Source organism: Ornithorhynchus anatinus, chromosome X2 (assembly GCF_004115215.2).
Source record: "Ornithorhynchus anatinus isolate Pmale09 chromosome X2, mOrnAna1.pri.v4, whole genome shotgun sequence".
Classification (NCBI taxonomy): Eukaryota; Metazoa; Chordata; class Mammalia; order Monotremata; family Ornithorhynchidae; genus Ornithorhynchus; species Ornithorhynchus anatinus.
The window spans coordinates 3,660,258-3,674,451 of record NC_041750.1 but is presented as its reverse complement, the minus strand read 5'-3'; the positions used below and the strand labels follow the sequence as shown (position 1 = coordinate 3,674,451).

General features: G+C 56.5%; 1 protein-coding gene across 1 annotated transcript; it reads left to right on the top strand.

The window, feature by feature from the left end:
• Nucleotides 1-2,528: 2,528 nt before the first annotated feature.
• Nucleotides 2,529-8,572, top strand: THOC3 (THO complex 3). Its single transcript, XM_029052663.1, has 6 exons — nt 2,529-2,746; nt 4,344-4,500; nt 6,156-6,360; nt 6,812-6,973; nt 7,103-7,203; nt 7,791-8,572. Exons 1-6 carry the CDS (start codon nt 2,591-2,593, stop codon nt 7,952-7,954), a joined length of 945 nt encoding a protein of 314 aa, XP_028908496.1. The 5' UTR covers nt 2,529-2,590; the 3' UTR covers nt 7,955-8,572.
• Nucleotides 8,573-14,194: the final 5,622 nt, after the last annotated feature.

Below are 14,194 nucleotides of genomic sequence, written 5' to 3'. Positions count from 1 at the left end.
AGCACCGTTCCAAGCGCCGGGGGAGAGACAGGGGAATGAGGTGGTTCCCGCGGGAGGGTCCCAGTCTTCAACCCCCTTTTACAGATGAGGGAGCTGAGGCCCAGAGAAGAAGAATCACGCTGGTATTTATTAAGCGCTTACTACGTGCAGAGCACCGTTCTGAGCGCTGGGGGAGATACAGGGGAATGAGGTGGTCCCACGTGAGGCTCCCAGTCTTCATTCCCCTTTTACAGATGAGGGAACTGAGGCCCAGAGAATAATAATAACGTTGGTATTTGTTAAGCGCTTACTATGTGCCGAGCACTGTTCTAAGCGCTGGGATAGATACAGGGCAATCAGGCTGTCCCACGTGAGGCTCACAGTCTTAATCCCCATTTTTACAGATGAGGGAACTGAGGCACCGAGAAGTGAAGTGATTTATCCAAAGTCACACAGCGGACAGGCGGCGGAGCCGGGATTAGAACCCATGACCTCTGACTCCTAAGCCCTAGCTCTTTCCACTGAGCCACGCCAGAAAAGTGAAGTGACTCGCCCACAGTCACCCAGCTGACAAGGGGCAGAGTCGGGATTCGAACCCACGCCCTCCGACTCCCACGCCCGGGCTCTTTCCACTGAGCCACGTTGTTTAATGATGTTGGTATTTGTTAGGCGCTTACTATGTGCAGGGCACTGTTCTAAGCGCTGGGGGAGATCTAGGGTCATCAGGTGGTCCCACGTGAGGCTCACGGTTAATCTCCATTTTACCGATGAGGTCACTGAGGCCCAGAGAAGTGACTTGCCCACAGTCACACAGATGACAAGTGGCAGAGTTGGGATTCGAACCCATGACCCATCACAGTTCAGACTGTGAGCCCCTTAGGGGGCAGGGATTGTCCCTCTCTGTTGCCCGATTGTACATTCCAGGCGCTCAGTACAGTGCTCTGCACAGAGTAGGCTTTCAATAAATAGGATTGAATGACTGAATTGAGCGCTTACTCTGTGCAGAGCTCTGTACTGAGCGCTTGGAAAGTACAATTCGGCCACAGAGAGGGACAATCCCTGCCCCCTAAGGGGCTCACAGTCTAGAAGGGGGACGAGTTAATCAGCTAAAGCGCTTACTGTGTGCCAGGCACTGTACTAAGCGCTGAGGTAGATATAAGCAAATCGGGTTTGCTACCTATCTTTAAATGATATATTATTAATGACTTATTTATTCATATTAATGTCTCTCTCCCCTTCTAGACTGTAAACTCGTTATGGACAGGGAACGTGTACGTTCATTCTTGGGTATTGTGCTCTCCCAAGCGCTTAGTGCAGTGTTCAGCACATACTAAGCACTCAATAAATACCGTTGTGCTTTATTACTGTGCTTGGCAGGAAGTAAGCCATTTAATAAACAGCACAATTAGTTTTATTATAATTAGGGGTAATAATAATACAGCTATTCCCCCGGAACTAGTGCGCCTGCGCAGCTCTGCCCCAGCCTCCCGCCCCTTTTTTCGGCTGGGCCTAGTGCGCCCGCGCAGCTCCTCAGCAGCACCGCCCCCCCCCCCCCCCCTCCCCTTTTTCGGTAGGGCCTAGTGCGCCTGCGCCGTTCTGTACCACCCTCCCGCAGCTTTTTCGGCTGAATCTAGTGCGCCCGCGCAACTCCGCACCACTCCCCCTTTCTTTTTTGGCTGGGCCTAGCGCGCCTGCGCAGTTCAGCACCACCCCACCGCCCTTTTTTCGGCTGGGTGTAGTGCGCCTGCGCGACTCCACATCCCGCTTCCCCTTTTTCGGCTGGGTCTAGCGCGCCTGCGCGGCTCCGCACCTCCCTCCCTCCCCTTTCTGGCTGGTCCGAGTGCGCCTGCGCGACTGCGGCTCGGGGGGGGGGGGAAGCACCCTTTTTTCGGCTGGGCGTAGTGCGCCTGCGCAGCTCCGCATCCCGTCCCCCTTTTTTTCGCCTGGGTCTAGCGCGCCTGCGCGGCTTCCCCCCCGCCCCTTTCTGGCTGGTCCGAGTGCGCCTGCGCGACTCCGGCTCGGGCACCTCCCTCCTTTTTTCGGCTGGGCATAGTGCGCCTGCGCAGCTCCGCATCCCGTCCCCCCTTTTTTCGCCTGGGTCTAGCGCGCCTGCGCGGCTTCCCCCCCCCGCCCCTTTCTGGCTGGTCCGAGTGCGCCTGCGCGACTCCGGCTCGGGCACCTCCCTCCTTTTTTGGCTGGGCATAGTGCGCCTGCGCAGCTCCTCACCCCCCTCCCCTCCGGCTGGGTCTAGCGCGCCTGCGCGACTCCGCACCCCCCCCTCCCGCCCCTCTCTGGCAGGTCCGAGGGCGCCTGCGCAGCTCCTCACCCCCCCCCCCCCCCGCTCCTTTCTGGCTGGTCCGAGTGCGCCTGCGCGGCTTCGCACCTCCCTCCCGCCCCTTTCAGGCGGGTCCGAGTGCGGCTGCGTCGTGTCTGGTCCCGGGCCATGGCGGCGGTGTCGGCGGCGTCGTCGGGCGGGGCGGTGGGCGGCGGGGCCGGCGGCGGAGGAGGCTGTTCGGGGCCGGCGGCGGGGTCGGCGCTGGGCCCGGGGGGCCCCGGGGGCCCGGGGGCGTGGTGCGGGCCGGCGGGGGGCCCGTCGCGCTACGTGTCGGGCATGCAGGACCTCTTCCGCGGCCACGGCAAGACCCGGGAGTTCCCGGCGCACAGCGCCAAGGTGCACTCGGTGGCCTGGAGCTGCGACGGCCGGCGCCTCGCCTCGGGATCCTTCGACAAGACGGCCAGCGTCTTCCTCCTCGACAAGGACCGTCTGGTGCGGGGGGGACGCGGGGGTCCGGGGCGGGGGGGGGAGACACACGCCGCCTCCCCCGGGACCGGCTGCCGCCGCTGCACGGACACGGGGCCCGAGCCGTCTTTTTCAGAATTCATTAGAAGCACGATGATGGTGGCCGTGTTTCTTAAGCCCCGGCTGTGCGCCGAGCACCGGTCTAAGCGCCGGGAGGGATGCTGCCCCATGCACGGCTCGTGGTCTCCATCCCCCCTTTGCAGATGAGGAAACTGAGGCCTAGGAAAGTGGCCTGCCCAAAGGCACACAGCTGACAAGCGGCGGAGCCCGCAGAGTAATAATAATGTGGTATTTGTTAAGCGCTTACTATGTGCCGAGCACTGTTCTAAGCGCTGGGGGGGATGCGAGGCCATCAGGTTGCCCCCTGCACGGCTCGTAGTCTTCATCCCCCCTTTGCAGATGAGGAAACTGAGGCCTAGGAAAGTGGCCTGCCCAAAGGCACACAGCTGACAAGCGGCGGAGCCCGCAGAGTAATAATAATGTGGTATTTGTTAAGCGCTTACTATGTGCCGAGCACTGTTCTAAGCGCTGGGGGGGATGCGAGGCCATCAGGTTGCCCCCTGCACGGCTCGTAGTCTTCATCCCCCCTTTGCAGATGAGGAAACTGAGGCCTAGGAAAGTGGCCTGCCCAAAGGCACACAGCTGACAAGCGGCGGAGCCCGCAGAGTAATAATAATGTGGTATTTGTTAAGCGCTTACTATGTGCCGAGCACTGTTCTAAGCGCTGGGGGGGAATGCGAGGCCATCAGGTTGCCCCCTGCACGGCTCGTAGTCTTCATCCCCCCTTTGCAGATGAGGAAACTGAGGCATCCCCGCTTTCCGGATGAGGGAACCGAGGCCCATGGAAATGACTTTCATTCAGTCGTATTTACCGAGCGCTTACTCTGTCTCTGCACGTAGTAAACGCTCAATAAATACTATTGAATGAACGAATGCAGAGCACTGGACGAAGCGCTTGGAGTGTGCAATTCGGCAACAGAGACCATCCCTGCTCAGTGACAGGCTCACAGTCTTAATGGGGAAATTGACTTGCCCAAAGTCACACAGCTGATAGACGGCAGAACCCAGATAATAATAATATGTTGATATTTTTATAATAATAATGTTGATATTCTTAAGTGCTATGTGCAGAGCACTGTTCTAAACGCTGGGTGGGGGGGATACAGCGTCATCAGGTTGTCCCACGTGAGGCTCACAGTCTTCATCCCCGTTTTACAGATGAGGTGCTGAGGCACCGAGAAGTGAAGTGACTTGCCCACAGTCACACAGGTGGCGGAGCCGGGATTAGAACCCATGACCTCTGACTCCTAAGCCCGGGCTCTTTCCACTGAGCCACGCTGCTTCCCCTTATTTGTCCCCCCCTTCCAGCCCCACGGCACTTAGGTTCACATCCATAATTTCTTTGTTAATGTCCATTTCCCCATCTAGACTGTGAGCACATGGTGGGCAGGGAATGTGTCTGTTGATTGTTGTGCTCTCCCAAGCGCTTAGTCCAGTGCTCTGCACACACTCATCGCTCAGTAAATACGATCGAATGAATAATTGAACGAATATCTTCCCTCAGGCCAAGGAGAACAACTACAGGGGTCACGGGGACAGCGTGGACCAGCTGTGCTGGCATCCCAACAGCCCCGACCTCTTCGTCACGGCGTCCGGGGACAAGACCATCCGCATCTGGGACGTCCGGACCACCAAATGCATCGCTACCGTGAACACCAAAGGTGAGCGGGTCAAGGGGATCGATCGATGCGGCTTGTGGGCGGGGAATGGGTCTGTTTATTGTTGTATTATCCTCTCCCCAGCGCTTAATAGGGTGCTCTGCACCCAGTAAGCGCTCAGTAAATACCCCTGACCGACTGACTTTGGAAGGGGCTGGCAGGAAGCACGTCTCAGAGAAGCCACCTGGCTTATTGGAAAGAGCACAGGCTCCCAAGCCTCAAAGGATGTGGGTTCTAATCCCGGCTCCACCACTTGTCCGCTGTATAACCTTGGGGAATCCGCTTCTCTGTGCCTCAGTGACCCTATCTGTTAAGTGGGGACTAAAGTTGAGCCCCACGTGGGACAACCCGCTTACTATGTATCTACCCCAGTGCTTAGAACAGTGCTTGGCACATAATAAGCGCTCAGCAAATGCCATCATTATTATTAGTGTCCCAGAAACATGGGGGGGGGACAGAACGCTGGTTCTTGAGGTTTGTTGTTGTTATTTATGGTATTACACGTTTACTATGTGCCAGGCACTGTACTGAGCGCTGGGATAGAGCTTGTGGGCAGGGAATGTGTATGTTATATTGTCGTGTGGTATTCTCTCAAGGGCTTGGGCGGGGGGGGTGCTGTGCACCCAGTAAGGGCTTAATAAATACGATTATCAGAGTCTGCTAACTCTGCCGTACTCTCCCAGGTGCTTAAGACCGTGCTCTGGGCCCACGGAAGACTGTAAGGTCCTCAAGAGCTCGGTCTGTGTACCAACTCTACCGTACTGTCCCAGCTGCTTAGTACAGTGCTCTGGACACACTAGACTATGAGCTCCTCAAGGGCTGCGATCGTTTTTACGTTATACTCTCCCAGACCCCTGGTACAGTGCTTTCTGCGTACGGGAGGCCGTCAGCTTCCCGGGGGGCAGGGATCGGGGGTACTAACTCGGTTGTCCCCTCCCAAGCGCTCAGTACAGTACTCTCCCCACAGTAAGTGCTCAAGAAATCCGGGTGACCGTTGGGTTGGCCCGCGGCAGGTCAGAATTGGTGGTTGGAGGGTAGCGTGTATTTTTTACGGGAGACGGTGTCCTCGCTGAAGGCAAGAAGGCGGAGAAGGCATCCGTGAGCTCGGCAGGGGATCAGAGGTGGCTTCGTACAGAGCGCTCGACTAAGGGCTTGGGAGGATACAGGATGACAGAGTTGGTAGACACACCCTTTGCCCCCAAGGAGCTTGTAGTCAATCAATCAGTGGTATTTATTGAGCGTTTACTGAGGGCAGTGCCGTACTAAGCGCCTGGCAGAGTCCAATATAACAGAGTTAGCGCCTGGCTGAGTCCACTATAACGGAGTTGGTAGCCACGGCCCCTGCCCTCAACGAGCTTACGATCGAGAGGGTGTTGCTATTCTATTTATTGCTATTGTTCTTGTCTTTCCATCTCCCCCGATTAGACCGTAAGCCCGTCAAAGGGCAGGGACCGTCTCTATCTGTTACCGATTTGTCCATTCCAAGTGCTTAGTACAGTGCTCTGCACATAGTAAGCGCTCAATAAATACTATTGAATGAATGCGTGAGTATTCCGAGGGGGTGGGAAGGCCGCATCCCCTCCCTGTAATCCCCCCCGGGAGCCGGGGTCGTGACCCCCGTCAAGACCCCGTCCTTCCCTCCGTCCCGCCGGCGCCAGGGGAAAACATCAACATCTGCTGGAGCCCGGACGGACAGACCATCGCGGTGGGCAACAAGGACGACGTGGTGACCTTCATCGACGCCAAGACGCACCGCTCCAAAGCGGAGGAGCAGTTCAAGTTCGAGGTGAACGAGATCTCCTGGAACAATGACAACAACATGTTCTTCCTGACCAACGGCAACGGCTGCATCAACATCCTCAGGTGAGCCGGGCCGGGCCTCGGTGGGGGGCTCCCGGTCTGTTGTGTGCGGCGCGCTGTGCTGAGGGCTGGGGAGAGGAACCTAGAGTGAACAGGCAGGCCCTCGAGGAGCCTCCGGCGTCCTGCGTGCAGAACTCTGTGCTGAGGGCTTGGGGGGGGGCCAGTAGAGCGAGTAGATCTGGACCCTGCCTGTGATCTGCCCTCCCCTCCGGGCACCCCCTTCTGGGCTTAGGGGTGCCGCCGACCCCTCTGCCCTCCCCCCGGTCCCCGGGGGGGTCGGGACGGCACCGTGGTGGGAGAGCCGACCGGCCCGAGGCCTCCCGGAGCCGGCGGGGGCCGGACGCTGGGGAGCAGAGTCGGGGCGGGCCGGTGGGGGAAGGTTGCTGAGTGGCGGGAGGGTGGGCGGGGGTCCGAGGGCCGAGCCCCCGAGCGTGACCCGCCCGGCCCCCTCCAGCTACCCAGAGCTGAAGCCCGTGCAGTCCATCAACGCCCACCCCTCCAACTGCATCTGCATCAAGTTCGATCCCACGGGCAAGTACTTCGCCACCGGGAGCGCGGATGCCCTGGTCAGCCTCTGGGACGTCGACGAGCTCGTCTGCGTGCGCTGCTTCTCCAGGTGGGTCCCCGCGGCTGCCCTCCCCCGCCCCCCCGGCCCCCGGCCCCGCCGCCGTCCTCCCCTACCCACACCAACTCCACCCTCACAGCCGCCCTCTCCCCCCTCCGCCCTCGCGCACGCGGGTGGCAGGTTAGACTGGCCCGTCCGGACCCTGAGCTTCAGCCACGACGGGAAGATGCTCGCGTCGGCGTCGGAGGACCACTTCATCGACATCGCTGAGGTGGAGACAGGTAACTATCGGGATTCCCGGGGGGCCTCCCCACCGCCACCGAGTCACCCCCTCCTGTAGGTGGACGCCCTCCCCGTCACCCCCGACCCCCCAGTGCCCTCCCCTGACCCCCAGAAACACTTCGGAAGCATAGTGTGGGGAGATTTATTGAGCTTAAGGCACTGTACCGAATGCCCGGTGGACTTCAGAAGCCCCCGACCCGCTCCCCGCAAGGTGAGGTGGGAGGGGGCAAGGGGATTGTTTTGAAGCGAATGGTGAGGAGTTTGTCGGATGGGACGGTGGTAGCGGGCCCCCCGTATTCAGGGTTAGTTTTGGGGGGATGCCGGGGTCCGCTCCGAACGAAAGCAGAGTTGTCCGCGACGGGGGCCACGGCTCGGCACGCCCGGCGAGAGGTGCCCACGGCTCGGGACCGTGGGGCGGGCGGGCAGAGGGGCATCAGTGTCGACCGCCTCCCCCACGCTCCAGAAGGCGGGCCCAAGCCTCCGGGATCCGGGGGGGGGCCGGAACGCCGGGGTCCCCGGGCTTCCCCTGGGGTCGGGGGGTGGCGGGGACTGACGTTCCCCGGGGCGGGCTGTGCGGCCGCCGCAGGGGACAAGCTGTGGGAGGTGCAGTGCGAGTCTCCGACGTTCACGGTGGCCTGGCACCCCAAGAGGCCGCTGCTGGCCTTCGCCTGCGACGACAAGGACGGCAAGTACGACAGCAGCCGCGAGGCCGGGACCGTCAAGCTCTTCGGCCTCCCCAACGACTCCTGAGCCGCGGTGGCGTCCGGGTGGGGACGGGCCCCCGGGGGGGTCACGAGACCCTCCCGCCGCCGCCTCGGACGCTCCACGGCCGATCCGGTTTGGCCTGGTTCTCGCCCCGTTCGTTTTAAGCCGGGATGACCTGAAGCCCTCCCCGCCCCTTGGCATCGAGTGGCCTGGGCATCGGCATCCTGCCCATTAAGGCCGCCGATCCCAACACGCTCCCCCCCCCCCCCCGTGTCGACCGGCACGGAGGGTGGGATGGCCTCTGCGGACCACCGGGATTCCTACCGGTCTCCCGTCTCCTTTCTCCCCCCGGGCCGGGGTGGAACCCCGGGGGACTCGGGGAGTTCACGTTCAGAGTGGGCGCGAGTCCCCGGGCGAGGGCCGAGACTGCGGGGTCCCGCGGGCAACCGGCAGCCTCGGACCCACCTCGGGAGGGTCACTGGGCACGGGTTAGGGGGTGCGGGCAGCGGTCAGACCCCTGGGGTCTTTCACCACCTCTTCCTGCCCATGTGCCCAGAATCTCAGGAACCTGGGGCGGGATGGGGAAGAAGTGACTTTTTTTCTTGTATTTTTAATATTTTGATAATTCTGGTTTTATTAATAAAAGTGACCTGGTTACCAGCCTCTCTTTGCCTGCGTTTTTTTTTTTTAACGGTATCCGTTACGCACTTACTGTGCGCCGGGCGCTGTACTAGGTACAAGGTAATCATTGGACACAGTCCCTGTCCCACGTGAGGCTCACAGTCTTCACTCCCCTTTTACAGGGGAGGGAACTGAGGCACAGAGAAGTGAAGTGACTTGTCTAAGGTCACACAGCAGACAAGTGGCGGAGCTGGAATTAGAACCCAGGTCCTGCTGCTTCCCGGGCCTGGGCTCGGGGGGCAAGGGGCAAGACAGCCTTTTCCTCAGTGGGTTTTGATGTGGAAATGGAGCAGGTTGGTGAGGGGCTCCTGGAGCCATGAAACAGCGAGGGCTTGTGGACAGAGGTCAGGCCTGTGAGGCAGAGGAACTGGGTTCTAATCCCAGATCTACCACTCGTCTGTTGTGTGACCTCGGGCAAGTCATTTCACATCTCTGGGCCTCAGTTCCCTCATCTGTATAATGGGGATTCAATACCCGTTCTCCCTCGTACTTGGATGGGGAGCCACCTGTGGGACCTGACTACCTTGTATCTACCTCAGTGTTCATTCATTGGTATTTATTGAGAGCTTAGTGTGTGCAAAGTACTGTACTAAGCACTTGGGAGAGTACACTGCAATAATAAACAGATGCATAATAATAATGTTGGTATTTGTTAAGGGCTTACTATGTGCCGAGCACTGTTCTAAGCGCTGGGGTAGACACAGGGGAATCAGGTTGTCCCACCGTGGGGCTCACAGTCTTAATCCCCATTTTACAGATGAGGTAACTGAGGCAGCGAGAAGTTAAGTGACTTGCCCGCAGTCAACTGACAAGTGGCAGAGCCGGGATTCGAATCCATGACCTCTGGCTCCAAAGCCCGTGCTCTTTCTGAATTTACAGTCTAGAGGGGGAGGTAATAATAATAATAATAATAATGTTGGTATTTGTTTAGCGCTTACTATGTGCCGAGCACTGTTCTAAGCGCTGGGGTAGACATAGGGGAATCAGGTTGTCCCACGCGGGGCTCACAGTCTTCATCCCCATTTTACAGATGAGGGAACTGAGGCACAGAGAAGTTGTGACTCGCCCACAGTCACACAGCCGACAAGTGGCAGAGCCGGGATTCGAACTCATGAGCCCTGACTCCAAAGCCCATGCTCTTTCCACTGAGCCACGCTGCTTCTCTATAGAGTCTCTGTAGACTATAGACATAGGTAAATAAATGAGAGATAGGGACATAAGTGGTGTGGGGCTGGGAGGGGGGATGAATAAAGGGAAGCAAGTCAGGGCGATGCAGAAGGGAGTGGGAGAAGAGGGAAGGAGGGCTTAGTCAGGGAAGGCCTCTTGGAGGAGAGGGGCCTTCAATTAGGCTTTGAAGGCTGGGAGGGTCATCGTCCGTCCGATACGAGGAGGGAGGGCGTTCCAGGCTGGAGGCGGGAGGTGGGTGAGAGGTCGGAGGCCAGATGGACGAGACGGGGGGGGGGACGGTGAGAAGGTTGGGCATTAGAGGAGTGAGGTGTGCGGCCTGGGTTGGAGTAGGAGAGCAGTGAGGTGAGGAAGGAGGGGGCGAGGGGAAGGAGTGTTTTGAAGCTGATGGTGAGGAGGCTTGGCTTGTTGCCGAGGTGGATGGGCAACCCCTGGAGGTTCTTGAGGAGGGGGGAACGATGGCCTGAACGTTTTTGCGGGAAAATGATCAGGCCGGAAGACTGAAGTATGGATTGGAGTGGGGAGAGACAGGAGGCAGGGAGGCCCATACGGTAAGCAAGGCGGGATAGGATAAGGGCTTGGATTAACGAGTGTTTAGTACAGTGCTCAGGACGTGGAAAGTGCTTCCCAGTGCCCCGCTCCGCCTCCGGATCTTTGCCACTAGAGGGTAGTGAAACCAAGCCTACTGAAGACCTTGGTGGTTAGTTTTGGATTTGTTTCATCTGAAAGTCCCTCCACCCCCCAATTGATGTCTTTAGGGGGCCGCGGGGGCCCGTATTGGGGTCCTCAATCGGGCCGGGCACCCCGCCCACAAGTCTCTCCTCCACCCATCCAAACAGGCTGGCGTTATAGGAAGCCTGTTCCCATGCCTAACAGCAGCTGAGGCGTCCTGAAAACAGGCGTTCTGGAAGAACGGTGGCCCAGAAGGTGCGGTGTTCTCTCCTTCCTCCTTTTCTCCTCCTTTCCCTGACCGGGGGGTGCCTGTCTCCCCTTAGACCCTTTTCTCAGATATTATATGCGGGGTTTAAACAAACTAGAAAAGAAATTCCGAGCCAAAGAGGCCGTGGCCGAGTGCTATTGATGCCTGTCTACCTGCTATGTTTTGTTAGCCGTCTCCCCTTTCTAGGCTGTGAGCCCGTTGTCGGGTAGGCATTGTCTCTATCTGTTGCCCAGTTGTATTTTTCCAAGCTCTTAGTAGAGTGCCCTGCACAGAGTGAGCGCTCAATAAATACGATGGAATGAATGAACGTTTGCGGTGAGGCCCTGTCAGCGGCTCTCCTCCTCCCAGCCTGTCCCTCGGCCCATTTCCCCACCTCGGTGCCCAAATGGGCGTTGTATCTGGGGGTTTGGGCACAGTCACAACTGACCAGAACTCAAACATCCGTTTATTCGATCGTATTTGCCACGGCTCTGGCACGTAGGAAGCGCAGTGCCGTTAGGCTGGATCGATCCTGGATCGGAGGCCCGGCCCACCTGAGTTCATAATAATAATAATGATGGTATTTGTTAAGCGCTCACCATGTGCCAAGCACTGTTCTAAGGGCTGGGAGGGGGATACAAGGTAATTAGGTTGTCCCACGTGGGGCTCACAGTCTTAATCCCCATTTTACAGATGAGGGAACTGAAGCACAGAGAAGTGAAGTGACTTGCCCCAAGTCACACAGCTGACAAGTGGCAGAGCCGGGATTAGAACCCACGACCTCCGACTCCCAAGCCCATGCTCTTCCCACTGAGCCGTGCTGTCATTCATTCAATTGTATCTATTGAGCGCTTAACTGTGGGCAGAGCACTGTGCTAAGCACTTGGGAGGGTACGATAGAACAATAATTGGGCCAGGCAGGGGTGTGTTTGTGTGGTTGGAGGCCGGGGGACGAGGGGGAGACACGGTCCGACACCCACCTACACCGTTCTTGCCATTTCACAGTTCTCGGGCCCTTCCGCCGGTGTTCAGAAATATCCCCCTTCATGGGAAAGGGTGGATAAATTAGGAGACGGGGCTGAGTAGGTGAGGTGTGAAGGAGCATCCTGTCTCGGGTGGGGATGGGGGGGCTGTGCAGGTGATAATGGGGGGGGGGGACTGTGGTTTGGAGGGGTCTATCTGGGAGTCCTCCTTTCCCCCCAGTCAGAGATGACACCGTCCAGGTCTGAGCTGGGGCTTGGAGAGTGAGTAATAATAATAATAATAATAATGGTATTTGATAAGCACTTTACTATGTGCCAAGCACTGTTCTAAGCTCTGGGGTAGATACAAGGTCATCAGGTTGTCCCACTTGGGGCTCACAATCTTCACATTTTACCGATGAGGTCACTGAGGTGCAGAGAAGTTAAGTGACTGGCCCAAAGTCACACAGCTGACACGTGGTGGAGCCAGGAGTAGAACCCATGACCTCTGACTCCCAAGCCCGGGCTCTTTCCACTAAGCCACGCTACTTCTCTGCAGGCCAGGGGAAGTTTGAAGAGACAAGGCTTTCGGGGAGCTGTGGGTGGAGAAATTAATAATAATAATAATAATAATAATGGTACTTGTTAAGCGCTGACTTTGTCCGAAGCACTGTTCTAAACACTGGCGTAAATACAAATTAATCAGGTTGGATGCAGTCCCTATCCCACATAGGGTGCACACTCTTAATCCCCATTTTAATAATAATAATTATGGCATTTGTTAAGTGCTTATTATGTGCCAGGCACTGTACTAAGTGCTGGGCTGGATAGAAGCAAATTGGGTTGGACACTGTCCCAGGTGGGACTCGCCGTCTCAATCCCCATTTTACAGATGAGGGAACTGAGGCCCAGAGAAGTGAAGTGACTTGACCAAGGTCACACAGCCGACATGTGGTAGAGCCGGGATTAGAACCCATGACCTTCTGGCTCTATCCTGGCATTTGTTCAATCAATCAACCGTGTATTGAGCACTTACTGCGGGCAGAGCAGTGTGCTAAGCGCTTGGGAGAGAACGCTGTAACGGAGACTGGTAGACGCGTTCCCTGCCCACAACTAGCCCAGTGTCTTGACCCAGATAGGCCGGGGCAGTAAAGATATTTTATTAATGATGTGTATATCTCTATAATTCTATTTATTTTGATGCTATTGATGTCCATCTACTTCTGTTTTGTTGTCTGTCTCCCCGCTTCTAGATATTGAATGAATGAAAGGGATCGCCTCTCTCTGTTGCCCAGTTGGACTTTCCAAGCGCTTAGTACAGTGCTCCGCACACAGTAAGCGCTCAACAAATACGACTGAATGAATCTCTAAAATAATAATCGAGTGATGGGAAGAGAACTCCTTTCCACAACAACAGCCTCAAGCCCCTTCCCCAGCCTCTTCCCCCTCACCACACAGCCCGGCACCAATTAATTGAGCGTGTTCATCAGGGACTCCAGCTGGGAATAAGTGGGTTGGATTCATTAGTCAAGAATGAAGCTAATCTGGAGAGGGTGTGAAAACAGCACAACAGGCCTGAGGAATTTCAGGGGAGGCCGGCTGCCCAGGACAAGATGTATGAAGTCCTCGCCACGCACTGGGAGGGGGAAGGGGAGTCTGCCAAGGGGTGGGCTATGGATTAAGCACCGGCTCTGCACCCAGGAAGCGCTCGTGAAATACGCTTGAGCGAAAGAATGAATGCTCGAGCCCCTCTCTTTTCACCACTGGTGAAATCTTCTCTTAAATTTTCACAAAAATATCAATAGGCGTATTTGTTAAGCACTTACTATGTTAGAGGCCCTGTAATACTAATGATTGTGGTATTCCTTAAGCGTTTACTGGGTGCCAAGCATTGTAATCATACTTAAAAATAATTTGGTATTTGTTAATGATAGTGTTTGTTAAGCGCTTACTAGGTGCCGAGCACTGTTCTAAGCGCTGGGGTAGATCATGGTAATCAGGTTGTCCCACGTGAGGCTCACAGTCTTCATCCCCATTTTACAGATGAGGGAACTGAGGCACCGAGAAGCGAAGTGACTTGCCCAAAGTCACACAACTGACAGGTGGAGGAGCTGGGATTAGAACCCGTAACCTCTGACTCCTAAACCTGGGCTCTTTCCACTGAGCCACGCTGCTTCTCTAAGTGCTCACTATGTGCCAAGCACTGTAATAATAATAATTGTGGTATTCATACAGTTGTATTTATTGAGCACTTACTGCGTGGAGAGCTCTGTACTAAGCGCTTGGAAGAGTATAATATAACAATAAACAGACGCAGTCCCTGCCCACAATGATCTCACAGTGACAAGCACTGTAATAATAATTACTGATAATTATGGTGTTCGTTAGCCAAGCCCGCTAATAAAAATGAATAATAACTGTGGTATTTGTTAAGCGCTTACTATGTGCCGAGCACTGTTCTAAGCGCCGGGGGAGATAAAAAGTAATCAGGTTGTCCCACATAGGGCTCACAGTCTTAATCCCCATTTTACAGATAAG